Source organism: Scardinius erythrophthalmus, assembly GCF_964197995.2.
Source record: "Scardinius erythrophthalmus genome assembly, chromosome: 17".
Taxonomy (NCBI): Eukaryota; Metazoa; Chordata; class Actinopteri; order Cypriniformes; family Leuciscidae; genus Scardinius; species Scardinius erythrophthalmus.
The window spans coordinates 19,725,704-19,752,267 of record NC_138237.1 but is presented as its reverse complement, the minus strand read 5'-3'; the positions used below and the strand labels follow the sequence as shown (position 1 = coordinate 19,752,267).

Here is a 26,564-nt window from a genome sequence, read left to right as displayed (position 1 = left end):
TAATTAGGAACCAAATAAATCGTCCTTGTATTTCAGCACTAATGGAATTTCTCCTCTTGAGTGACGTCTTTTATATATTTCATCAAATGAGCCTTCCATGATATGAAACAGACTCTTAGATTCCCTTGTCGAAACCAGCATCTAAATACTGGCTTTTTTCTCACAAATGATCCAATGATTGTGGCTCATCAAAACCGGCAAACCAAACATAGTGAACCAAACTGTCAAATGCTTCCTGAGTATAAACCATCTGCTCGCTGAAGACTAAGCAAAGAGATCCCTACAGGAGCGGATGGCTTAGTTCTCTGCCTGAAAAGAGTTTGATTTATAAAAGCCCATCGAGAGATCTCCATCTCCTCACACATAACAGAGCAATGACAGCCTGTCAGTGACTAGCTTTGCTTGGTGATTGAACACTTTTGAAGTAAGGTGAGATAATATCAGAAACAATGGTATTCGTTGCTTGTGATATTCGTTGTATTTGATTTGAGTGATGGCAAGCTCTTTGTTTAGTCAAAATACTGTAGCATGTTGTTTTGACTGATTAGATCTATAATGTTATTTACAGACAAAAGAAACTTCTGCATCGACTTTTTTGTTTAAAGCATAATCTTTGAAGGATGAACAATAATGTTTTGGTCATCACATTATAAGTAACATTATGATAGTATTTGAGTTTTGAAGTGCTGGAAAAAGATGTGTGACGCACTTGAAAGCATTTTACTATTACTATGGTTACAGTTAGTGTTACTACATTAAATCCATTGGTTAATGTTGCTGATTTGTTGACTTAAAGCCTACAACTAGTTCATTGACGCCACAATGTTTCTCCTGGTTTCCACGTCAGCGCTGTTTGATATAACAGAGATCTACGGTTAATAACGGAGAAATTTGAATGCTTCTCTCTAGATCTCCATTTGATGTTGGGCAACGTTGTGGTGGTCACGACTGCTAACAAAATTTTGGTCACACCGAATCAATCGGTTTGTAATGCGTACCGAACCGAAAGCCTTGTACCGAACGGTTCAATACGAATACGTGTATCGTTACACCCCTTATAATATATATATATAATTAAGTGGTTTGAAAGCGTAGGAAGACGACTTTTACTAATTTTCTATGCTTCATGGAAGTGGACAAGCGCTTAAGAGTTGTTTTGGTGCGATTTGCTTGTTTAGATTCTCTGATTGGTGGAGACTTCTATGCAGAATCATGGGTTCAGCTTCAATTCTGCTGTCAACACAATTATTAAAAAATACACTAAAATAATGTGTAATCACAGTAGGTCTGTCTGTAAAGATTTGTAGGTTATCATTAAAAATCTATTCCATTTATAAGGAAATTTTACTTCTGAAACCTGACTGTCCCACTAATGATGCTCAAGTACTCCTTTATTGACAACAATATGGTCCTTTTTAATGTCATGAACTATAGTTTACAATCCATATTACTTCCATAATGTCAAACTTTTCTGAAGTTTAAAAAAGCAACATTTAAATCTTTGCAAGTGTCCCCTTAAAAAAGAGATCACCATATTTGATAGCCATAGATTAAGTAAGTCAACAACATCAGGGTTATTTATGAATGGAAGGTGGGATATGGTCTTTGATTTATGCTAAATAACATATATACGGTAATGTTTTTATATAAATTATTATGATTTGATTTATTAGATTGTTGCTGGGTCTGCTGTTGCCTGGCCGTGCATCTCCATCTGTGTAATTAGAGTAATTATGGAGTCTGGGATCCACAGCGCCATCTCAGACTTCTGCTGTTTGTTGAGTAAATTAGCTGTTGTACTTACCCATTTGTAGACTTAAGGTATGTATGTTCAGTTTGTAAATGCGCAGAGTGTGTATGTTCACGCCAAGGGGTCAAGGTTTGACTGGTTAGCAGTTAACCTCCGCTGGATAGATGCTGTAACTACCAAAAAAAAGAGCATATTTTTCAATTGACGACCATTCAGATATAGTTGTGGATTCTGACTGCAAGTCGCTCTTACCAGTATTATTCATATTTTATTAATATTTTGAATTAGCTTTTTTTTCATAGTTTTCAGTTTACATTTTAATTTTAATTTAATTTTTAGAATTTTATGTGCATTATTCATTTTTATAGTTTTTTTATTATCAAATTTAGTTTAAATTTTAGTACTTTTTCCATCTAATATTTATGTTATATTTTATTTCAGCTTTATTTCAGTTACCGAAAACCGTTTTTAATGGTTTTAGTTAACAATACCAACACTGCCCTAATGAAAAAAACCTATACGAAAATGTATTTATACTAAGTATAGTATAAATCCATAACATATATTTACTGACATATCGCTTGAGACTTGAGAAATTTATTTGGAGTACTTATTATTAAACTTATTATTATTAACTTATTATTAAACATAAAATGCATTTTTGCTATCCTTACATTTAGTATGATCACGGTAAAATATAAGTCTTTAAATGCAAGATATTTTAAGTGTAACTAAAGTATACTTGCAATAGTTCCATTTTAGTTCCATCAGAAACTGTAAAGTATTCATATTAAGTACATACAAATGTAAATGTATTTATAGAATACTTAGCATAAAATAAATGTATTTTAAATACATTTTGGTATATTTAATTTTCACTATGGTGGCTCTTACCAGAGCACAATGTTTTGGGGATTTTGCCAATCAAAAAAAACAAAGTTTACCATCCAAGAAAAAAGAAAAAGAAAAAATACTTCAAGGTGTGTGTACAGTAAGTCTCCTAAGAGTAAAGTCACACATGCCTGATTTCACATGAACTGTGATGATGATGCTTGCTAGTAGGCCTTGCCATTACACCGTCTGATGGAACACTGAATAATTCATCAGAGAGCCCCCTCAGCGAAGGCTTTACTTAAGCATGAATCTATGTCATCTGTCTCCACTCCTGCAATTTTTTTCTCAAAGTACTCTTCACCTGCTCGGCCGGCAGCAGTAAAGTGACCCTCATGTATCGTTAACCATCCAGCTCTGACAGGGCAGGGAGAAAAGATGCTGTGGCGAGTCCCTTACCCGTCAGGTCTGTCTGCAGAGAACGGCAGATCTGTTATGCTGTTCTGAGACCAGTTGTACCCGGTCACATATTTCCCATGAGATTATGATTCACAGCAAATTGCATTCGAAAGTGAGTAAAGGTTTTTTTGCTGAATTGTAGAGAATACACTATTCATTTGAAATACATTTTACTAATTTATTCATTATTTTGAAAAGTAAATGTCATTAAAAAAAAACTTTTTTCAGTAAAATTTTCAAGTATGGCTTCTGATTGTTGAAGTCCTTTAGAATCATTTTTTTATATATATAATCATTGTAATAATAATAATAATAATAATAATAATCATATATTTTTTTTTTATTATATGTGTAGCATATTCTGTGTGCCAAAGTTCATGAGTTAATTTGTCTCCATAATCATTAAGTTAAGCAGGTGTCTTCGGTTTGGTTAACAATCTTAGTGTGGGTTTATTGGAAGCTCTCAGTTCATTCTGTTCTCTGTTCCACGTCGTCTTTAGTTGGCTGTGGTATTCTCCTGTTATCTCCAGTGCTTGTCTGAGTTTGGTTATGTTAAAGGTGCTCTAAGCGATGTCACGCGTTTTTTGGCCAAAACTTTTTTGTCACATACAGCAAACATCTCCTCACTATCCGTTAGCTGCCTGTCCCCTAGAGCTGGACCCGAATATTCGAATATTCGTTCAGTGGGTTGGTATTCAATTTGAAAATTTGACATTCGAATTTTTTTTTTTTTTTTTTTTTGCACACCTGGGATCCCCCGCGAAACAGTTCTCATTCGCGCTTGAATAAGGCCGGCGACACACTGACTGCGTGGCGTGTCCATTTTTATTTCGGCTCCCATGTTAACAGGTTGGAGTTTGCACACTGCCTGCGTGAGACACGCGTCTCGGGCGCGGCTTGAGCGGCGCGGAAAACGCGTGCATGCTAGAAATAGAACCGACGCCTGAGTGTTCCAGCAACGGGAGTGTTCTCTGGCTAGAGCGCAGAACAGCGGAGTTTGTATGGACCGAAGTGCATGCCTGAGCTTGTGTTTTGGGTTAAGCTGCTTGCTTTGACATTGTGGAAAATAGAATAATAGAAACAAAATGTATTAGCTTTTTTACCCGTTATTATCAATCTAAATTAATCTTGTTTTTAATTTAACTTAATTTCTTTTTTCTTTATTTAAATTTCATTTTCTTTATTTAAATTTCGTTTTTTCTTTATTTCAATTTCGTTTTTCTTTATTTAAATTTCGGTTTTCTTTATCTAAATTTTATTTTTCTTTATTTAAATCTACCCTTTACTGTATCAGTAATTTGTTTGTCAGAAAAATATTAGACTACCTTAAAAGTATTGCTTAATTTAACAGGGCCCGGTTTCCCGATAACGCTCACTCTTAGCGCGCTAAGAAAGCTCGAAAGATATATCTTACCAAAGTTGTTTATGTTCCTAAGTGTGTTCCCCGAACCATACCTTAGGAAGCTGCTTAAGATATACCTTCTTACGTGCGATGTTACCCGGCGCTGTCCGTGGCGATGGTGCTGAATTGTTTGATATCGATGGCTCGAGAATCAATTATTCTCTCGTGCAGGGGCTGTTTATGTGAGAAAGCGGTGTTCTTTATAAATGAAGCACTTCAGAAATAGTTGAAATTGCAATTTATTATGATTATTGGACATTATAAAAAATAATCCAAACTATAATAGCCTATAATAGCCTAGCCTACATATTTTAAAATTGTAACATATATTGCTGCCACAATAACCTTTTCAAAAATGTACGTGCCTTCTTCTCTTTCCCATTTTTGTTCGCTGAGGTGGAGCTGCGATGAAATATTGTTCTTGTAAATACTTTCCAGCATTTCAGTAATAAAAGTTTACATCTTGCGTACGGTGCTCGGCAGTGATCAAAAAGGATTTAAACCGTGAATTTTGAATCTCTTGTAAACTCAGAGATGTGGATTCAGACGGCAATTAAATTACCACACGACCTGTTTGTCAAAAAACAGAAGGTACTAATTTGGCCAGGGATTTTTACGCGGGTTGGGTGAGAAAACACTGATATTATGGATTCGGACGGCACTAAAATCACAGACTTACCCCTGTAAATGTTTAAAATACCGGACGAGCCCATGAGAAACAATATTAGCGTCTGAATAGGACTTAACTGACAGTAGCCTATGCTTTCACTGGCCTTTAAAAGAGCGTTTTAATTAAATTAATAATATTGTACAATAATATAATTAAAAATCTAACAACAATCAGTGTAATGACAATTTTATTCTTTGCATGAAAACACTTGAATTAGCCTAATTTAATACTGTCTGGGTGTATTAAAACTTCAGAATTATATTCATATAGACCTGCAACAGTGATAAGGTAAAGCTAAGAGTGGTCCAGACCAACCTTACGAAAGTGTGACTTACAGAAGATATACTTAGCGAACGAACGTTTCGGGAATCGTGCCATAAGGTTAAGAGAGAGGTTAAGGAATAGGTTAAGAACTACTTAGAGATAAGAACGCTTTGGGAAACCGGGCCCAGACCTGTGTGTGTGCGTTTTATATCACTATAGTGCAGTGTCCGTTCTCGGAGCATATAAGCCCTGCCCGCGTAAGGCACGCCGCTTCCCGCTCGCACTGTTCAGTAGTTTACTAAAGTTTATTAATTCTGAATGTGTCGTGTCTCGCATGTCCATATATATTGCACCAAATGCGACACTGCCTTTGTGAAGTCGATTGGATGAACGGTTCTCGAAATAAATAGGTTCTTCGAAGCTCAAAAAATGGTATTCGGACCAGCCTTACTGTCCCCTGAACACACTGTAAAAAAACACGGTCTTTGTAGACACCCCACGCTCCACAAACGGCAAGAAAAACAAACTGGGCTAACCCGCACCATGAAACATAAACTGTTCCAGCCAATAACCGACAAGAAGGATTTGGGGGTGGGGTTTGGGGGGTTAGTGCGCGGATGAGGAGGAGGGAGGGTCTAGCTAGCCTCCGTTTTGTTTGACAATACTTTAAACGTCAACAAGAAGTGACGTCACCCAACATCACGTAGAGCACCTTTAAAGAGTGTTTCCTTTTTTAAGGGATTTTTTTTTCAAGTGATTATTGCAGCAACCAAGCTGTGAAAATATGAAATTAGTTGAAATAGGATGTCAGATTTTTTCACCATGGGATAAGAGCTTTTATTGATTATGAAAACTATTATTTATTTTTGATAATTATTATTTTATTTTTATTAATGTTATATTATTATTATTATTAATTGTTTAATTTAGTTTTTCATTTATTTCAGTTTTCAAAATGTTTTTTAATCAGTTTAGTTTACGAAAGTCAGTTAATCAGTTTAGTTTACGAAACTAACCATGGACATTACTAATGACAAACGTCTAGGGCTTGAGAAATGATTCTAAGAAATGAGAATGAAAACACCAGCATGTACCTATTTTTGAGAAGGCCTTTTGACCCTTAAGCCTTATGACATATACCAATGGTAAATGCTTATTTCTAAAATCTGTTATTTGATATTATTGCCATAACCTGTATTATATTTAGTATTAACGTTAATTTACATTAAACCGCAGTAAAATAATGCATTAACCATTAGAGTTTAGAAAAGCTGCATTATTTTCAGTGCCCACACTGCCTATGTGATGTCAGCTTAGAAGAAAGTTATTTCAAAGGTGGAGAAAGTTATTACAATGTTTAAGACAATTTTTTTCCCTTTGAAATAACATGTACCAATGAATCATGCATACAGTAGTATCAGCATCCCTGGCCTTACCTGCCCCTCTGCCACCAAACACACACACTTGTACAGAGTAAATCCATTATTCAGCTGTTTGTCTGCTCACTCTCTGAGACCATGTGCACAATTCAATGCCAAAACAAGCTAAAACACTCTCCTCTTGTAAGTGTGGCCTTGTCTCGAAAAGATGATTGTGAAACCGAGCCAGCAATCTAACCATCACAGCTTGAAAGAGCTTCGAAGTTCATACAGGAACCTATTAATTATTGATGTCTTGCATTGTTTATATGCACTATCATTTCAGAATAATAACAAGATACAGAGAAGACTGGCCTAGTATTTTACTTTTAGTAGTTAAAAACCAAAAGTCCAGTTAGAACATCATACAAGAATGAAAATGGCACAATTATATCCAGGTGTCACTTTGTAAGAAGATTCAAAGTGTTGCGTAGAAGGCTTAGATCATGAATATTAGTTCATGCACAAATATTTTAAAATGACTATAATAAAATAAAAAAGTAGTTTTTATTGTATTGTATTGGCCTGTAAGAGAGAATTTGCCCATGGCATTGAATTCTTGGGGGAAAAAAGAGCCATATTTCAACTGTGCTAGACCATCCCACTGCTGAAACTGCCAGCCTCCTCAAAAGTGCATGCCTTTTGACCTTTTGACACTCAAAAGCATTGTGATGTATCCTAGTAGCAACATTCTGGTAGGTTGGTGGTTAAATGTATGGATCACCAATTGAATGTTTATTGTTGGTCTAGTGGTTACATTTTAACTTTCAGTACAAGGGGTTCCCGTGGAAAGTGAACTGATTTATTTATTTGTGAATAAATAGTATAAATAAAAGTTTAAATAATAATAATAAACAAATACTAACAATTGTAGATGCTTCCTCTGTATTAGATTCATTCCTGCTGTAAGCTATTTCATAAAATGGTGGGGACAAAACTGGCCATGGCCAAAATTGGTGGGTATATCCCCACTGTAAATTATGCTTTTGCATCCTAATTTCTAAAATGTTTAATACAAATTCCAAACCCTCCTTGGTCCACACCTCAGCCAATCTAACCAAGAATAATCCAGAGCATATTAGATAAATGCAAGAACTGCTCTGCCATTGGCAAAATGGAAATAACGCTTGTGTGGGCACAGAAAGAGAGATGCACATTGATCTTTAAGTCTCTGTTGGAGTGGCCTGGTTTGTTTGATCTCTCCTACGCAGTCTCTGCCTCTGTGTCTCCGGTTCACAGCGATTTCACTGCAAATCATTTTTGTTTGTACTGTGTATGAGACAACTCTTTCCTCAAATTGTTTTATTCTTTATAAGTTGTTATATGAACTTGTAAGAGTGGCCCCTTTCATGATGCATGTTTTGAATGTGAAGTAACATAACTGTGGGTATAGTATGTCTGCAGGAAAAATGGATCTCATGGGATGCTGAGCAGGGTTCCCCCAACACATCATTTCTACTGATCTATGTGTTCATATAAGAAAAATAAGTGAAACCTTTCACAGAGATAAAAATTGAGAAGTTGTGTAGCTCACATTTCGGGATTATCAATGTGTTACTTTTGACTTTAAAAACCCCACATGACCTTTTTATAAGCAAAAAGAGATTTGAGTTTTACATTCATGTTTTTCTATTTCAAAGTAATACACTTACTTTTGCGTTACTTTTTTCTCACCTAGGCTGGGCTTTCTTGCTTGCTTTCTCTGTTTTTGGCAAATGTAAAGGCCCTTTCTCACCAAAAGTGAAATGAATAAGCCTCAGGCTGAAGCAAATGCAAATTCATGCCTGTACAATAGAGGGTGCAGCTCAAACACACCTTTCAGTTGTGCTGGCATTCTGGACTGCAGAAGCATAGGACACAGGAGAAGAAAGTTCAGGACTCTTACTTCAGCAATAAAAACAAACAAACGGAGCAGAAATGTGATGTTTATCTAAAGAAATTTTTGCTTATTGGTATGGTTGAATTGGATCATCGAAGGTCAGCAGCAAAGACACATAGTTAAGTGAGATTAAATACATAAAGTACAATTGTATCATTTAAAAAAAATAATTATTACAGGTTTGCATAATATTCTGATAGTCTAGAAGAACTACTGTACAATAACTATCATGTTTACACCGTGCACACAACGCCTCTGCACTTACTCCCGATTTCTCTCAACATAGGGACAGGAGCGGCGTCATTTAATGGGAAAACAAAGTAATTTGCGTTACTTATTTGAAAAAGTAACTCCGATATTTTACTGTAACTTTAAATGTAATGCATACTTGATACTTTGAAAAAGTAATATGATTACTTGACTCGCATTACTTGTAATGCGTTACCCCCAACACTTGTTTGTTTTCTTTATGTTTATAAGATTGTTAATTTGTTTCTCAGTAAGTGATGCTGTGTCCTCTCTCCACAGGTCAGTGATGGCAGCCTGACGCTTGTTTCCATCAGCCGTGAGGACAGGGGAGCGTACACATGCCGAGCGTACAGCGAGCAGGGAGAGGCCATCCATACCACACGCTTACTCGTCCAAGGTAGCACCCTAACTCTGACTTGACTCCATGTCTTTATTGTTTGCTGTTATTTGAATGACATGACTATCATGTTGTCAGAGTTCTGTGCTGTGTTTGAACGGTCTTCTGTGTTTGTGTCTGTGTATGTGTGTACAGTCATGCTTGCAAAGCTGCATGCTGCATGGCATGGCACCCATGCTGCAGAGCTACAGAGATAATTGGACTCCATATGTTAGCTGTCTGGTACAGTATAAAGCAGTAATGGGTTCACTGTCAGAGAGATTTTTCACCATAGTGCCGCCAAATAAGCTTTTTCCTTTTGGGATCGCTAATCTGTTCTGTTGCAGATATCCTCTTTATTCAATTTATTCATACTTCTAGACAATAATAAAATATGCTACTCTTTTTCTTTTTCTTCCCATCAAATGCTTAACAAACCAGTTTTAAATAAAACTACTAAAGTTTTAAATTAAATAAAATAAAAAACTTAAAAGTGAATCATTGTAATAATTGAATACTGTTGATTGTAATACTAAATGACATTCGGTATAATAGAAACACTATCAATACTGATTTGGTGTTGTTGTATGGAAGCCCACATTCCCCCACAGAAACATTCTCATTATTTACGAGAAACTTTCTCTTTATTATGGTAAGTTATTAATATGAGAATATCTCATTATTACGAGATGTTAAATCAATTATTAGACTTTTTCTAAATTATACAACATAGGTATTAAGTACATATTAAGAAAGTATCTCATTATTATGAGATACTTAGCATTAATCATGAGAAAGTTTCTCATTGTTATGAGATACGAAGCATTAATCATGAGAAAGTTTCTCATTATTATGAGATATTAAGTCGTTAGTTTTTTAACTAAATTTTACAACAAAGTACATTTTAAGAAAGTCTGTAATTATGATAGTAAGCATTAATCATGAGAGTTTTTCATTATGAGATTCTAATTAATCAAGAGAAAGTGTCTCATTGTCATGCAATACTAAACATTAATTATGAGAAAGCTTCTCATTGTTATGAGATACCAAGCATTAATTATGAGAAAGTTTCCTATTACATTAGTCCGTTTTTTCTAAATGTTATGACATAAAGTACATATTGAGATAGTTTCTCATTGTTATGAGATACTAAGCATTGATTAAGTGAAAGTTTCTTATTGTTATGAGATATTATTATTACGAGATTATTACATATTAAGTCAATTAGATTTGTTTCAAACTTTTACGACACTGTATATATTAAGAAAGCTTCTCAGTATATTGTGATACTAAGCAATAACCATGAGTTTTTCATTATGAGATGCTAACAATTAATCAAGAGAAAGTTTCTCATTGTTTTGAAATACTAAACATTAATTATGACAAAGTTTCTCATCGTTTTGAGATACTTAGCAATAATCCTGAGAAAGTTTCCCATTGTTATGAGATACTAAGAATTAATTAAGAGAGTTTTCCATTATTATGCAATATTATGTCATTTATTTGTTTTTTGGAAAAAAATTATGACAAAGTAGATAGTAAGTAATTTTCTCATTATGAGATACTAAGCATTGATTATGAGAAAGTTTCCCATTATTATGAGATATTATATTATATATTATTATGAGATATTATTATATATAGAAGTCATTTATTAGATTTTTTTTCTAAATTTTACGACAAAGTACATTTTAAGAACATTTCTCATTCTGAGATACTACGAAGCATTAATAATGAGAAAGTTTCTCATTAATTTAATAAATGACTTATTAAAGTAATTTCTTAAATTTTTTTTCGAAATTCTACGTTACGACATTAAGTACATTTTTAAGAAAGTTTCTCATACTAAGCATGAATCATGAAAAAGTTTCTCATTATGAGATATTAACAATAAATTAAGAGAAAGTTTCTGATTGTTATGAGATACTAAGCATTAATAATGAGAAAGTTTCTCATTATGGGAAAGTTTCCCATTATTATGAAATGCCAAGTCATTATTATGAGATATTCTCAATATAATGAGATGCTAAGTCATAATTAAAAAAAAAAACGTTTCTCATTATTATTATTATTATTATTTACAGATTCATCATCATATTTTTTAAGTGAGGCAGAAATGGACTTCTATACTTGAGCCCTACTGATGGAATTGTTTAAAAAAAATCGAAGGCTGTTAATATCAAGTAAATTATTGTGCGCAATTTTGCTATCAACATTTGCTTTCAAACTTTGATCACTTTACATGGTGATCATGTGGTCTGTTCACCAGAATAAGCTATAGTGTGTACCGGACCAAGCACATTTTCAGGAAACTGTGTCATGAATTTCTGTAGTGGTCTAGACCAGTTTATCACATATTTTAAGACTGAATGGCAAGGGTAAAGCAATACAAATGTATACATAAAAGGCATTTGAAGAGTATAAAAATAAGAATTAACATTTTTAATAAGACCATCACATAACAAAAAAGGAGAAAAACTTATTTCAACTGCTGAAACATAAAAGCTGCTAGTTGAAGAAACATGGTTATACAGACACGATGGCTGCCTTTCAAGTTTGTTTTTGTACTGGTGTGTGCTTGCAGGACAGAGAGCATCTGTAGAGTCCATGCCTTCATGTGGAGATCTCTGCAGGCTTTCTCCACAGAAGAGCCCTCTCTTTACACTGGCACTGCCAACATAAGCGATGCCCACAGTGGGCGGTACAGTGAGATCTGTTGGTAGGCCGCTGCAGATTCTCACACTGAGTAGAATTCTTATCATCTTAATCGATGATATTCAAATGAGACGGTTGATCCAAATATGTACCTTACAGCTGAGGGTACCTCTAATATTTTTACATGTTTTTATCTAGTGTTTTTAATATTTAGTTTAAAGTGATCATGACATGGATTTTTTATTATTTTAATATGTTCCTTGAGGTTCACTTGTTTTTTGCACCATAGGAAACAGTATCAATGCCCACTTGCTATTGCACATAAATAAGTCTTTTGCAAACATTATCCAAAACCCCCCCATCATTTACAGACAAAGCATTATGAAATCATTTACTTACGGTTTGTTATTCAGCTGCTGTCAGATCCAATAAAATTGGCAGCTTCATCTTTCACCAAAAGTTTCTTCGCCAACTCTCCATTATACTGTGTCATGTTTACAAAACAAAATGCTCCGAACAAACATATAATCCTCTGACACGATCCGGGATGTTTTTTTCGCTCTTCCATTTGTCGTGCTGTCGGCAGACTCAAGCATGTTGGAGTATGTCAGAAACTGAACGCGCATCTGTATACTGTATCCAGTGTAGACAGCATCAGTGATTATAATGGGTTCTATTTGCTTTTGATGCATCTTGTGTCATCTGTTAAGTGACTGAATGCCAGTAGGTGGGGCCTACTGATGTATAATAATAATGATTTATAATGATGTATAATAACTATTCATTGATGTCTTGCTCTGGAGGCAGTCATATCATATGCAAATATATTTGCTGTGTGATGTCAAAGATCCCGCAATATCTTTTGGAGCTTGATTAAATAAATGCTTTGTTTATAATGATTAGGATGTTTCAAGCTATGAAACTTGCAGAATGTTTTACTGGTACAAAGACCAAAGAAGATATCTAAAGGATCATGTATTCACACTGAATACTGGAATACTGGAGCAATGGTCCTGGTTTGCCAACACAGGAATAAATTGCATTTGTAAATGTATTACAACAGAAAACAGTTATTTTAAATTGTAATAATGTTTCACAAAATGACTGTTTTTACTGTATTTTTGTGCAACTAAATACAGCCTTGGTGAGCATAAATCGTAATAATTATTCCAAAGTTTTGACTGGTAGTGTATATTAACTCTTCATTCAGTATGTACACCACTGTAAGTGAGGCATTAACTGAATACAATATTCACTTGATTCACTCCAAAATTGTGGATTGTGTTGATTGTTTAACAGCTGTTGAATTCAAAATGACAGAATTAAAATATACATGATTAAAAACACTCATATGAAATCTTTTCTCCAGCTCTCGTTGTTTTTATCCTTGAAGAGTACTGAGATTGCTATATGCTCCAATAGGATGTGACGCATACTGATATGTAATGTTGATTTATTATGTGTCTCTTTTCTATTTCAGGACCCCCATTTATTGTCTCACCGCCAGAGAACATAACCGTAAACATATCCCAGGATGCATTCTTCACTTGTCATGCTGAGGCATATCCTGGCAACCTAACGTACACCTGGTTCTGGGAGGAAGATAACGTCTACTTCAAGAAGTAAAGTTATGATCGGGTTCATTACTGTACCATACCCCCACTGTCCTGTGTCCATGTGGAGTTTGTCACAATCCATGTAGTTTCGTCATCATCATTGAGGCATCAGTGAGTTTGCCATTAGGGATTATGGGCATTGTAATACTGTTTTAGGCTTTGGTCAAACACTTTGTAAGGCCTTTTGTTGAGAAATGTTCTGAAATGTAATTGTAGGTGTCGTTAAACTGTATTTAGAGGGCTTCAACTCATCCGAACACACCATTCAAAAGTTTGGGGTCAGTTCGATTTTTTTTTTTTTAAAGAAAAAAGAAATGTATACTTTTATTCCACAGGGACACATTAAATTGATCAAATGTGACAGTAAATGCGTTATAATAATACAAAAGATTTCTGTTTCAAATAAATTCTGTTCTTTTAAACTTTCATCAAAGAAACTTGGAAAAAAAGATTATCATGGTTTCCATAAAAATGTTAAGCAGCACAACTGTTTTCAACTTTGATAATAATAGATGATAAATTATATTTTAAAACTTATTCAAATAGAAAAGTTATTTTTAATGATATATATATATGATAATAAATAGGATAACATCTCACAATATTACTGTTTTAACTGTATTTTTGATCATATAAATGCAGCCTTGTCGAGCTTAACACCATGTCTATGCCGGACGCGATAAAGCGACTGTTACAAATTCAGTTTTCCTTCCTGTGAGAAGTATCGTGAGTGCTTGGAGTCCTCTGCATCCAGTGTAAACAACATCACTGATTATAAAGGGTTCTATTGTCTTTTGTCACATCGCACCGTACGCGTCCGGTGTAGACACGGTGTTTGAGACTCTTTCAAAAACAATAAACAAATCTTACCCTCCCCAAACTTTTGAACCGTAGTGTACATCTATTGATAAACAGATGCATTTTATACATTTATTTTTAAAGAGTTTTCAGTGTAAAAAAAAGCAGCTCTGGGCCTCCTACAATAGAAAGCGTAGGCTATGTCCACACTAGTGCGTTTTTGGTTCTATCACAGCATTTTAAAATTAAACCGATCCTCGTCACGCCCATACTGCTGTTTCCACTACGTTTCAGAAAAGATCTCCGTCCACATGACTGAAAACGCTTGTGACCATTCATGCACACTGGGCATGCACATACAAATGTAAAGAGTTGCCGATTGCTCTAATAATAGCTTGAACTAAGTCAGTAAAGCTTGCAGTCTCATCTCCATGTTAATGCTTACACGGGCATTGAGCTTGGTCTGTTATTGTTGTGTTTCAGTAGCGTAGGGGCTTGACGAATCATGGAAGGATACGCAGCGATTGGATACTTAGGGCGACTAAGTCACAGATACAAGAAGGGGAAGAAGATATAAGATATAATAGATGATATATAAGATATATAAGATGTTTTAAAAGTTTTAAAACAAAAATGCACTAGTGTAAACGTAGCCATAGAATCGCCCCTGAATGTTTTGCAAAAAAAAAAAAAATGCAATTTTACAAGGGATACTTTTGTGAAGTTTTAGCATTCTGAGTTTAGTTTTAGTTTAGTATGAAATTAAGCTATATGTTTCCCACTTGTATTTACATGTGTGCATGTGTCCGTGTGTCATTATACTTGTTTGAAGGTCTCACACCTCAGATTGTCTCATTCGTGTCTCTTTTGCCCTGTGCTGGACCAAATGTTTAAAGTAATACATTAATATTAGTCATAACAATTTCATTCTCAGTGTCCCTAATCACACTTGTGGGTGTGACAATATAGACACACATCCACTTCCAGGCAGATTTGTAACATCTTTACTTGATTGAAACTTCTTAATTATTGCCCTGTTGGTGAAAATGGGAATTTTCTATAGTTTAGCTGTTTTCTTATACAGCCTTTTTCTATTTTGTGAAGCTTAACAATCGTTTGCTGCACATCAGAACTATATTCTTTGGTCTTACTCATTGTGATTGATGATCAAGGGAATTTTGCCTTTGTGTTTCCTCATATTTATACTCCTATGAAACTGGAAGTCATGTCTGGATAATTTCATGTTCCTGGCCACCCTGTGGTAGCCTGGTTCTACCAGACTCTCGTGCATTTCATTTGTACAGAGAGTCTGGCCTCGCTCCATTGAGAAACGTTTACTTCCTTGAAGGCGGGTTCTCTGTTCTCTGTCAAAACTATTGGATCTGCCCAGAGTCACTCAGGATCTGCCATAGCCAATCGCTAACGTGTGGTCGTCCGAATGATCAGAGGATTATGTTTAGAATAAGATGTCTGTCTTTTATAAAGTTTATAAAGCGACGAGAATACTTTTTGTGCGCAAAAAAAAAAAACGACTTTATTCCACTATTCATTTCCTTCTCTCTGTTCCTCAAGTCTTGATAAAGCAGCGCGTCTGTGTGTTGTACGTCACACGTAGGCTCACTATTGGCCGACGCTAGTCATGTGTGTGATCACATCAACGTCATCGTTCTCAGCCACTCCCTCTATTCGCTGATTGGTCCTACAAAAAATTTGTTTCTGGAAACCTAAGAATATACAGCAGTCCCAGACGTAGTACTGAAGGAAAATGAAATTGAGCGGAAGTACGTAGGAGGGCGGAGCCAGGCTAACCCTGTGGTGCTAAAACATGTAAATATGACTGGGAATACTTGATATATTTTACTCATAAGATTTTCTAGGGGTGCCAATAATTGTGGGCAATGTGTTTTTTTCTTCTTCTAATAAATACTTCGAAGGGCATTAATTCCAACTGAAATAGAAACTTATAAGTGACTAATTGGGGACACTAAAAATAGGAAGCTACTCCTTACACGACTTTAGCATTAGCATGTTGCTAAGGTAAAAGCATGAATGACTATGGCCCTGTCCCAAATGGCACACTCCGGACTTGTGGACTTCCTCAGAGTCCACACTTTGGTGACGTCATGTAGTGCAGACCTATAGGGCCCTTGGTGCGAGTCCACGAGGGCGCATTGAGAGGTATTTTTGGGACAGACTCGATCGTCAAGCCGGAAATAACGGTCTGATTGTTGTTGGACAGGAGAAATCACATTTTTGCGCTCCGACATCTTATCTGCATGTCAACTACACAGCCTAATTTTACAGTTCTATATTTTGATATTGTGCATATCACCTGGGCATTAGACAATAGATACTGTATATCATGATTATTTAAATGATGTACATAATAATACATAATGTTCCATTTGAACTAAGATTACAATTTTAAAACATAATTTAAACATAACAAACATATTAAACATATTTTTTCAATTTACAGGTTTCAATATTCATACTATGTTTACATATGACTCAGTAAAACCCTGCCATTCGGTTCTATTTATTTAATGAATCATAATGCGACCGTATTATAAAATGCGCTATTATTATGTTTGAGACATCAACCACTGCTCAATGACCATAATGTTTGTATAAACTGTAGGTAACAACTGGTAAAATGTACATTTAGGTCATAAAAACCATAATATTTTCTTCTCAGCCATGTCAACAATTATCCGTGAGTGAAATCTCCTCCCATCTGTTGTCTGATTGGCCTTTCGCAAGGATTCCTGGGTTGTTAAAGTGCATGGAGCCTGCTTCTATGCGGGCTTCGCGGAAGACAAGGGTACAAAGGGTACAAAGGGGGCGCTGCTGAGCACACTTCAGAGCGGTAAAATGCTGAATGGGACGGCCATACGGATTAGTAGACTCAGTGAGCACGCGCAATTCAAGTCCAGGAGACCGAAAGTCCGCATGAAGTGCGCCATTTGGGACAGGGCCCTATCAGGGCTTCCAACTCTCACTCATTCAGCGTGAGACTCACGGAAGTGACATTGTTCTTACGCGCTCATGCCACACATCAATATTCTCACGCAGTGAAAAAACATTGCGGAACAAAGAGGATATGGACAATGCGCTGACAGAAAAGACAGAGCAGGTTATTTGATGCTATTTTTTATATATTGATATATTTTGATATAAAACAATCTCAGCTTTCAAAATTAAGTTTTATTATGAAATTCAAACCATAAATACGTTTCATGCCACATTGCTGCATTGCCTCAGTTCAAGCGAAGCGGGAGCACATTCTTTCTCTTTACTACTAGTTACAGCACAAAATAAACACGAATGAACATCAGAGAGGGTATGTTTAAAGAAACAGTAATAGAAACAGATACATAAAATGGTGTGTCCTCTGTGTTAACCTTGAATAGAAAAGGGAACATAGTGAACGACCACATTTATACGATAAATGATAACCGTAGCCTCACCACAGACCCTCTCAGGTTTTCATAGTTCACTGTTCTCCTTCTCTCCCCCATGACAAGAATATCCAGTGACATGCCGCTTGTGTCATCATACGCTCCACTAGCACTGATTATAAGTAGCGGTGCCCTGAGCCATTCAAGACGCCCTCATGCGTGGCCTGTACACTCTATAGAAAAAGGATATTATGTTTTTTTTTTTTTCTAATAGAGACTGTGCAGCAGGACAGGTGGAAGCACAGGCAAGAATAGAGGCCACGCAGGCATTTTGTCCACTGAAGCGTTTTTTTTTCCCTTCTTTTTCTGATCTCTGCCCCGGACACTCCATCTGTTCTTGTTGAAAGAGTAGACTGTAATTCATGATGCTTTGTGCTTTATTTTCTGGCTTAAAATTAATTTACGTAGGCATATATATTTTTAGGGATAGTTTACAAAAAATAAATAAATCATTATTTACTCGCTTTCATGTCGTTCCAGTACCTGGAACACAAAAAGAATGTACAATACCGTTCAAAAGTTTGAGGTCAGTAAGATTTTTATAAATGTTTTTGAAAGAAGTCAGTTATACTCACCAAGGCAGCATTTATTTGATATAAAATACAGTAAAACAGTAATATTGTGAAATGTTAATACAATTTAAAATAAAATACAGTTTATATCTTAAAATATGTGATGGTGATGTATTTTCAACAGCATCATTTCTCCAGTCTTCAGTGTCACATGATCCTTCAGAAATCATTCTATTTTGCTGATTTGATGCTCAAGAAGCATTTCTTATTAATAATACTGAAAACAGTTATACTGTATAATTGAATTTTTTGGAAACAATGATTTTTCCAGGATTCTTTGATGGAGAACAGCGTTTATTTGAAATAGAAATTTTTTGTAACATTATAACTGTCTTTACTGTCACTTTTTTTTTTATAAATCTTACTGATCCAAACTATTGAACAGTAGCATATGTAGCATATGTATTTTTTATTTTTATTTTTGCCATTCTTTGTGGCAATAACGACTTGTAAGTAATGTAAATTGTGGGAATCATTATTAATACTACTTGTGTTAAATCAGCTCTGTCTCTTTCTCTCTCTCCAGTGATCTAAAGCGCAGAGTGAGTATTCTGATTGACGGTTCACTCATCATCTCCCAGGTGAAACCTGAGGATGCTGGGAGATACACCTGCAGCCCGAGTAACAGCCTTGGCCGCCCACCTTCTGCATCAGCATACCTGACAGTGCATTGTGAGTCATTCTGCGGAGCAATCTGCTGATACACCGCTAGATCTAACAGACATTAGATTTTTGTCTTTCATCTGAAAACATGTATCCGTTGCTGGTGCCCCTAAAAAACTCTCTGCGTTGCTCCGAGCAGATAATGAAATATACTGTGGAGTGTAGGTGAGAAACCGTCAGAATAGAATCGATTTGGTATTTTTACTTCCTGTCAATATATCCAGCTGATCATACCCCTCAAAAATCTAAAAGCAAGAGCAAAAGTGAAGGTGTTTCTGTTTTGTTGAACATGATGATCAGCTTCAGATGATCCAAAGCATCTTGTGCTTCTAAAACAATGTTGTATACATTGTCAGTGTCACAAATTTGCAAAAAAAAATTCATTAGTGTCCAAGTAATCATTATCATTCTACTTTGTAGTAAATGAGTTAGAACTTTTATTCCCATATTTTCAGTATGATCTCAAATGTTGGAACCCCAATGTAGATATACAGTAGGTCATTATGTATGACATTACACAATAGGCAACTGGGAATTACTGCTTCATCTAAAATTAATTTGTTATAGGAAAATAATCGTATCATATGTAATATCTTCTTAAAAATCACTTAAATCAGGAGGTCTATATATATATATATATATATATATATATATATATTTTTTTTTTTTTTTTTTTTAATGCTCTTATCAACATGGAAAAGTGGATCGGCTTGCTTTGTGCAAATGTTTTTTTATTGAAAACAACATTGGCATATACTGTAGTGTTCAATTTCACACTAACATTCTCACTTGGAGCAAATAATCGCGTCAGAGAATGCTTGGCCATCAAGTGGTATTTCAGACTCGACGTGCTGCAATGATCGCTCAGTTCACAACGACAAAACACACAGATCACTTTGGTCTTGTCAATGGAACCATTTGGCAACTTTTTAAAAGTAAACGTTCCATTCAGAATCTTATTGCCATCCATTTCGGCGTCTTGCGCTCGCCATCCACTCTAAACGTAACGTTAGCCTACTACTCTTTGGCTGGCTCACAAGCCCAAACAAGTGTGTGCGGTGTGCCGGTTGTTTTGTTCCCGATCTAGCTAGATCCGGTGTGGTGTTGTAGTTTTTCTAGTTTTTCTATGTTACTAGTTGTTGCAACAGCATGTGAAAAAAACAACAAAGTTTGCTAGGCCAAAAAGAACGTTAATCTTGCGCAAAAAAATTGACGCCGTTAAAATGGGTTTGCGTTAACGCCATTAATAACGCATTTAACTGACAGCACTAATATATATATATATATATATATACTAGGGCTGTCACTTTCGGGAAAAAATGCTGTTCGATTTTTGAGACACAAGTGTTCATTGAATCGATTGTAAAATCGATTTTCCATGTCTAAAGACGTTTCCATTTTTAACGCCAAATATGGGCAAATCCACGGACAACTAACAGGCATTAGGACGAACGTAAAGAGGGCGCTTGAGACGCGCACAAGTCAGCAAATATTCCTGATGATTTATTGGCGTGAAGTTTCGTGCACAATGACAAACAGGAGTGCAACATTCTCGAAAAACAATAAGCCATAATATAAATGAAAAACATTACTGCAGGCTTCAACATGGCTGTGTTTACGATTATAAATGTCAAACAAATTTCGCCTACACGTATGCGTTTGTAGACGCGTAGCCCGAATCTGTATCTGTATGATTGAGGACTGTCTGCATACCGGCAGAATTCACAGTTTTGTTGTAAAAAGAGACACATTATGCAGAAGTATAATTTGCTGTTATGCATGTTTGTCAGAGCCTGCAGTTGCTGTGTGAAGCGCGTTCGCTGCGGGCGTATCGTGACGAGCTGGATACGCTCTGAGAAAAGACCGTTAAAATCGATTCCCTATTTTCGTTTTCGAAACTTGCGTTGGTTGGTCCGATCGATTGTGCAATCGATTTTCGAACGTAAAGTGACAGCCCTAATATATACACAGTATCTCACAAAAGTGAGTACACCCCTCACATTTTTGTCAATATTTTATTATATCTTTTCATGGGACAACATTGAAGAAATGACACTTTGCTACAATGTAAAGTAGTGAGTGTACAGCTTGTATAACAGTGTAAATTTGCTGTCCCCTCAAAATAACTCAACAGACAGCCATTATTGTCTAAACCGCTGGCAACAAGTGAAAATGTCCAACTTGGGCCCAAAGTGTCAATATTTTGTGTGGCCACCATTATTTTACAGCACTGCCTTAACACTCTTGGCATGGAGTTCACCAGAGCTTCACAGGTTTCCACTGGAGTCCTCTTCCACTCCTCCATGACGACATCACGGAGCTGGTGGATGTTAGAGACCTTGCGCTCCTCCACCTTCCGTTTGAGGATGCCCCACAGATGCTCAATAGGGTTTAGGTCTGGAGACATGCTTGGCCAGTCCATCACCTTTACCCTCAGCTTCTTTAGCAAGGCAGTGGTCATCTTGGAGCAAATTTACACTGTTATACAAGCTGTACACTCACTACTTTACGTTGTAGCAAAGTGTCATTTCTTCAGTGTTGTCCTATGAAAAGATATAATAAAATATTTACAACTCACTTTTGTGAGATACTGTATATATCATTGTAGATGAAGCAATAATTCCCAGTTGCCTATTGTATTACGTAATGTCGTACATGATGTAATAGAGGATGAATTCTCCTTCATCCTCTGTGACATTGGCCTCACTGGATTGAGCATGAAAATAAAGTAACAACCTTCACTAGCAGATTAGGCCTTTTCATCATTTTTCTTGCATGGTGATCTTTTGTAATTGATGAAAGGGTTACTTTAGTCTCCCAGCATATTCCATCTCAATATATGGGCATGAGGCTGCATTAGCCTCAACTGCCGTTGTTGGGTAGGCTGACGCTTTCTATTTGCAGCCGAGAGATTGGAATGGCCTTCTGTCCCCGGAGTCTGGAGCAGAATTGAAACAGTGACCTTGAGTCAGTAAGCTAGCAGATTACTCAGTCATGGCTCACGTCCTCCACTCCGATAGACTGATGCAAAGAACCAGCGTGCAGAGGCTTTTCTAGACGTTGTTGGAAAAAAAAAACGGGAAAACACACAAACATGTTGCATTTGCAGTAAATAGTGACGGGAATGAGCACTGCAAATTGGCTGTGGTATCCAAGGTAACAGACATTTCAAATTCCCTCGCTCAGAGGAAGCAGATCAGCCTGTGTCGGACAGGCTTGGCTCGGTTGAAGTGGCGGAAAGGGATTACATCATACCAGAATTCCCAGAGAGGGACAGACTGCAGAAATTTTCACCTGTTTTCTAAAGCCGTCTCATCCACCGGCACATAGTCTTGCCGCCCATGTGTGTAGCGAGCAGAGGCGCAGAGAAAGTGTATTTGACAGTAAGTGAAAAAAGGGAGGGGGGAATGTAAAGGGATGACATCATCCTGTGTGGAAACCCTCTTCTCTGCAGTGACGTCACCTGCAGACACTCCGTCAGGCTGTTAGCGTGGGCGCTGGCGGCCTCGTTAGACAGCTGACGGCATTGCAGGTCTGCTCCTTTTCCCCACCTCCTTCTCCTTTTCTTTTCTTATCCTCAGCAATCCTGTCCTTATGTCCTCACGACTCCCTTTTCTTCTGTTCTTTTTTCAACTCCACACTTCTTTCTGGTCCACTCCTCCCACCATCCCATCCCAGCTCCACTTGTGCTAAAAATAGACCCGGGTACTTTGCTAAGCATTAAGATGGAGCAGTGGATTTCTTCAAAGTGTTCATTTCAGAGCGCCGCTCCCTCTCGCTCTCCAGAATGCTGCGGTTGGCTGGTGTCTTCACTAATGAAAGACAGTGATTTATGAGTCACACGCGACTGAATCTCTTTTACAGCATTTTTGAGACTCTTTGCTTTAGATGTGGTTTATACAATATAATGAAGGAAAAAGTAATCAGAAATCATCCTCTTGCTAATTTTTCGGGAACTGGTGAAAACACTGGTTGGTTTTTGAAGGCAGCAAATACAATATGTATCTTTCATTGCCTATGATATCACACAATTCTGTGTATATATGCAGTTGAGTCAAAGAATAAAACCATGTCTGATGGACTGTTTATGTTATGGTTTGAAGCTTATCTTAAACCAGTTTCCTTAGAAAGTGCCTTATACTACAGTACATGCTGCCTGTTTAGTCAACTATCTAGTGACCAGAATTTCATAGGCATTTGGGGTCTTTTTTGTTTTTCAGGTTCTCTCAATAAAAAAAATAAAAGAGTTTTGCATGGGGTACACTACTCATATTTCTTTTGAAAATATAAAAACAATATTGTATTTCAGTTATGTAGGCTGTAGCTAATTTTTTCCCATCTGTTCCCAAGGCACTTACTGTACTGTACTCTGATTAGCTGAGTAATAGTCTAGAGCTAGTTCAGATCTTTTTGTCTCATCTCAAACACTGATTTCAAGCAGTTCCTTATTAGTGTATTTCTTCATCAATAGTTGACTCATTCAGAGGATTTATGCTAAATGTTTCAGACTAATGGCTCAGAGTCATCCAGTACAAACTCATCTCATCTGTCAGACAGTTTAACAATGCACAAAACCCTCGATGTCTAATTTTATGACAGCACAACTTTTATGCTGTATTTAATGTTTCTACTATCATTGTGTCCTGTAGACCCTGCCCGTGTGGTAAACATGCCGCCCGTTATTTACGTGGCCATCGGACTGCCGGGGTACATCCGCTGCCCGGTGGATGCCAACCCGCCTGTCACTTCAGTGAAGTGGAAAAAAGATGGCCTGCCTCTGCGGATAGAGAAGGTGAGTCCAGCTGGACAATGATCTCAGTGTTTTCACAGATGCTGTCACATGGGCCTCAACGATCTCTCGCAGCTGTGAGAGATGGGTTTCATTCACAGGTTACATTGATCTCATAGTCTCGCACAGACAAAGAACACTGACTCTTCCTCAGTAAAGCCAAGTGGGGAATAACTGACCCTAATGAAGGAACAGGAAATCACTTTCATTCTCAAAGCCTGTTCCTCCTCAGTGCAAATGGCTTTAAAGGATAGTGTCCATGCAGCTGAAAATGTGTAGGCTTATCATGTTACATCCCAAGAGCACTGAGAGCAAATCCACTTCATACATTTCACTGAATGCAAAAGCTGTACTGCTTGTCAGGGGTGTAGCAACCATTAAAACAAGGGGGTTTTAGTCAATTTAAAACCTTGTTCCCCTACTTTTTGGTTGCGTTTCTGATACAGAAAAAGCTGTACCCAGCCTTGTGAAATGATGACTTTTATACTAAACAGTCTACTAGTTGGTTATGGTTAACACACACTTACTGTACCTGCCTTTCAGCAAGGACTAGGCAATTGTTACATCACCTAATTAATATTCATGATCTAAGCTGATGAGGTTCATAATATGTCCCCTCCACTTTTTAGTACATTCATACATACAGTAAGTGATATTATTCAGTGTGTCCATTACACTCAAATTGATTGCAGATGAATTCACAGAGTATTGATTTAGATTTTCATACTGTGATTATACCGAGTGCGATTACTGAATGTGCAATTTTTACATTGTACATGTAATTATGCATGCAATGGATGCTTTTATCTAAAGGAATTTACATTCTATTCAAAATACACTAAAGTTAAAAAGTTTCGGCTTATTACGTTTATTTATTTATTTATTTTTCGAGGAAGAATACTTTCAGCAAGGACACATTAAATTGATCAAAAGTGATGGTAAAGAGATTCATAATGTTAAGATTTCATTTTTAAATAACTTCTGATCTTTTGAACTTTATATGTATCAAAGGATCCTTGAAAAGATGTATCACGGTTTCCACAAAAATATTAAGCAGCAAAGCTTTTTTTTTTTTTTGCATTGGTGACATTTAGAATATTTTCTGCAAATCAGCATATTAGAATGATTTCTAAAGGATCATGTGACACTGAAGACTAGAGTAATGATGCTGAAAATTAAGCTTTGCTAAGAATAAATGACATTTTAAAATATATTAAAAATAAATGCAGGCTTAGTGAGCATAAGAGACTTCTTTCAAAAGCGATTAAAAATCTTACTGACCACAAAAATGTGAACGGCTGTGTACAAAATCAGTTTGTGCATTCCCTGGGAATCAAATTTGGGCATCAGCATCATGCTGTACTGTTTGAGCTTCAGGAAACGGTTTGCTCTGGTTGTGTATGCTAGGTGTGACGGGACTTTTCTCTTTTTGTTGCAGTACCCTGGCTGGAGCCAAATGGAAGATGGGAGCATTCGAGTGTCTGAGGTGACAGAGGACTCTCTCGGCACCTACACCTGCGTGCCTTACAATAGCCTCGGTACAATGGGACAGTCCCCTCCCGCCCCCCTGGTGCTAAAGGTAAAGAATAACACTTGTAGTATTTATTTAAGCTGCACTTTCCTTTTTTCCTTTTTTTTTTTACATTTTGTTAATTACATCATCAATTTGCATCAATATAACGTGGTGTTTGGCGATGTATAGGACCCACCCAAATTTCTGGTGGTTCCTGGAGGGGAGTACAGGCAGGAGGCTGGTCGAGAGCTGGTCATCCCCTGTGAGGCAGAAGGAGACCCATTCCCCAACATTACATGGAGAAAGGTAAGCCTTAACAATCCTTGAGGAGGATCCTGTATCATTGTCAGCCCAACTGAACCGCTTGCTAGAACTGTTTTCTTTTATTGGAGAAGGTAGGGAAGCCCAGCAGAAGCAAGCACAACGTCCTACCAAGAGGCAGCTTACAGTTCAAATCTCTCAGCAAGGAGGACCATGGGGAGTGGGAGTGTGTCGCCTCCAATGTCGCCACGAGCATCACTGCCAGCACGCACCTCCTAGTAATCGGTAGGAGGCGTAGGAGACAAATGGTGCAACTTCATGATGCACAAACTTTACTTGCAATAAAGTCATTCTTCCATACAGCAATGTTCTTTGATCATATTACATCATACAGACTCAACCCTGTTACTTTTTTAAAGGTGCATAATTTTGTTTATATTTTGCTGGATGACTGTGGTTTTTGATTCTGGGTTCCCATGGTCATGAAAAGGGAATTTTTAAAAAAGTAATTGAAATTGATGTAGTCCACATATATTTTTCTAGTTTTATTCTGATGTGATTTTATTTAATATTTATATATTATATATTTTATTTAATATTTTATTTTATTTCAATTTTATTTATTTTGAATTACCCCCCCCCCCCCAAAAAAAAGAAACAAATTCAATAGTTTTATTTTTAGTTTCAAAAATAACTGCTATTCATTAAAACTTTGTGCAAATTGTTCTTTCAAGGCTTTGGTCCAACAGGTTCATGACTTGTTTGCGAATTGTCTGAATCCAAATAATAATAAAAAACATATTACTATGTTATTATGTTATGTTATTATTATTACTGGATAAGGAAAAAATAATCCTTATCCAGTTTCTCAATCCTTATACAGTATCTCAAGCAAAAAGGAAATTCACTGGTTAAAAACTATGGGAACCTTGCTTGTA

General features: G+C 36.5%; 1 protein-coding gene across 1 annotated transcript in view; it reads left to right on the top strand.

Moving 5' to 3' along the window:
* Window positions 1-26,564, top strand: part of igsf9bb (immunoglobulin superfamily, member 9Bb) — a gene marked incomplete at both ends in the record, with an annotated part of 126,505 nt that overhangs the window by 62,497 nt on the left and 37,444 nt on the right. Inside the window, 7 exons of the mRNA XM_081390460.1 lie at window positions 9,202-9,319; window positions 13,434-13,575; window positions 18,927-19,072; window positions 23,713-23,855; window positions 25,291-25,431; window positions 25,555-25,671; window positions 25,761-25,911. Of these exons, the coding sequence (XP_081246586.1) occupies window positions 9,202-9,319; window positions 13,434-13,575; window positions 18,927-19,072; window positions 23,713-23,855; window positions 25,291-25,431; window positions 25,555-25,671; window positions 25,761-25,911 (958 nt within the window). The remainder of the gene's footprint in view (window positions 1-9,201; window positions 9,320-13,433; window positions 13,576-18,926; window positions 19,073-23,712; window positions 23,856-25,290; window positions 25,432-25,554; window positions 25,672-25,760; window positions 25,912-26,564) is intronic.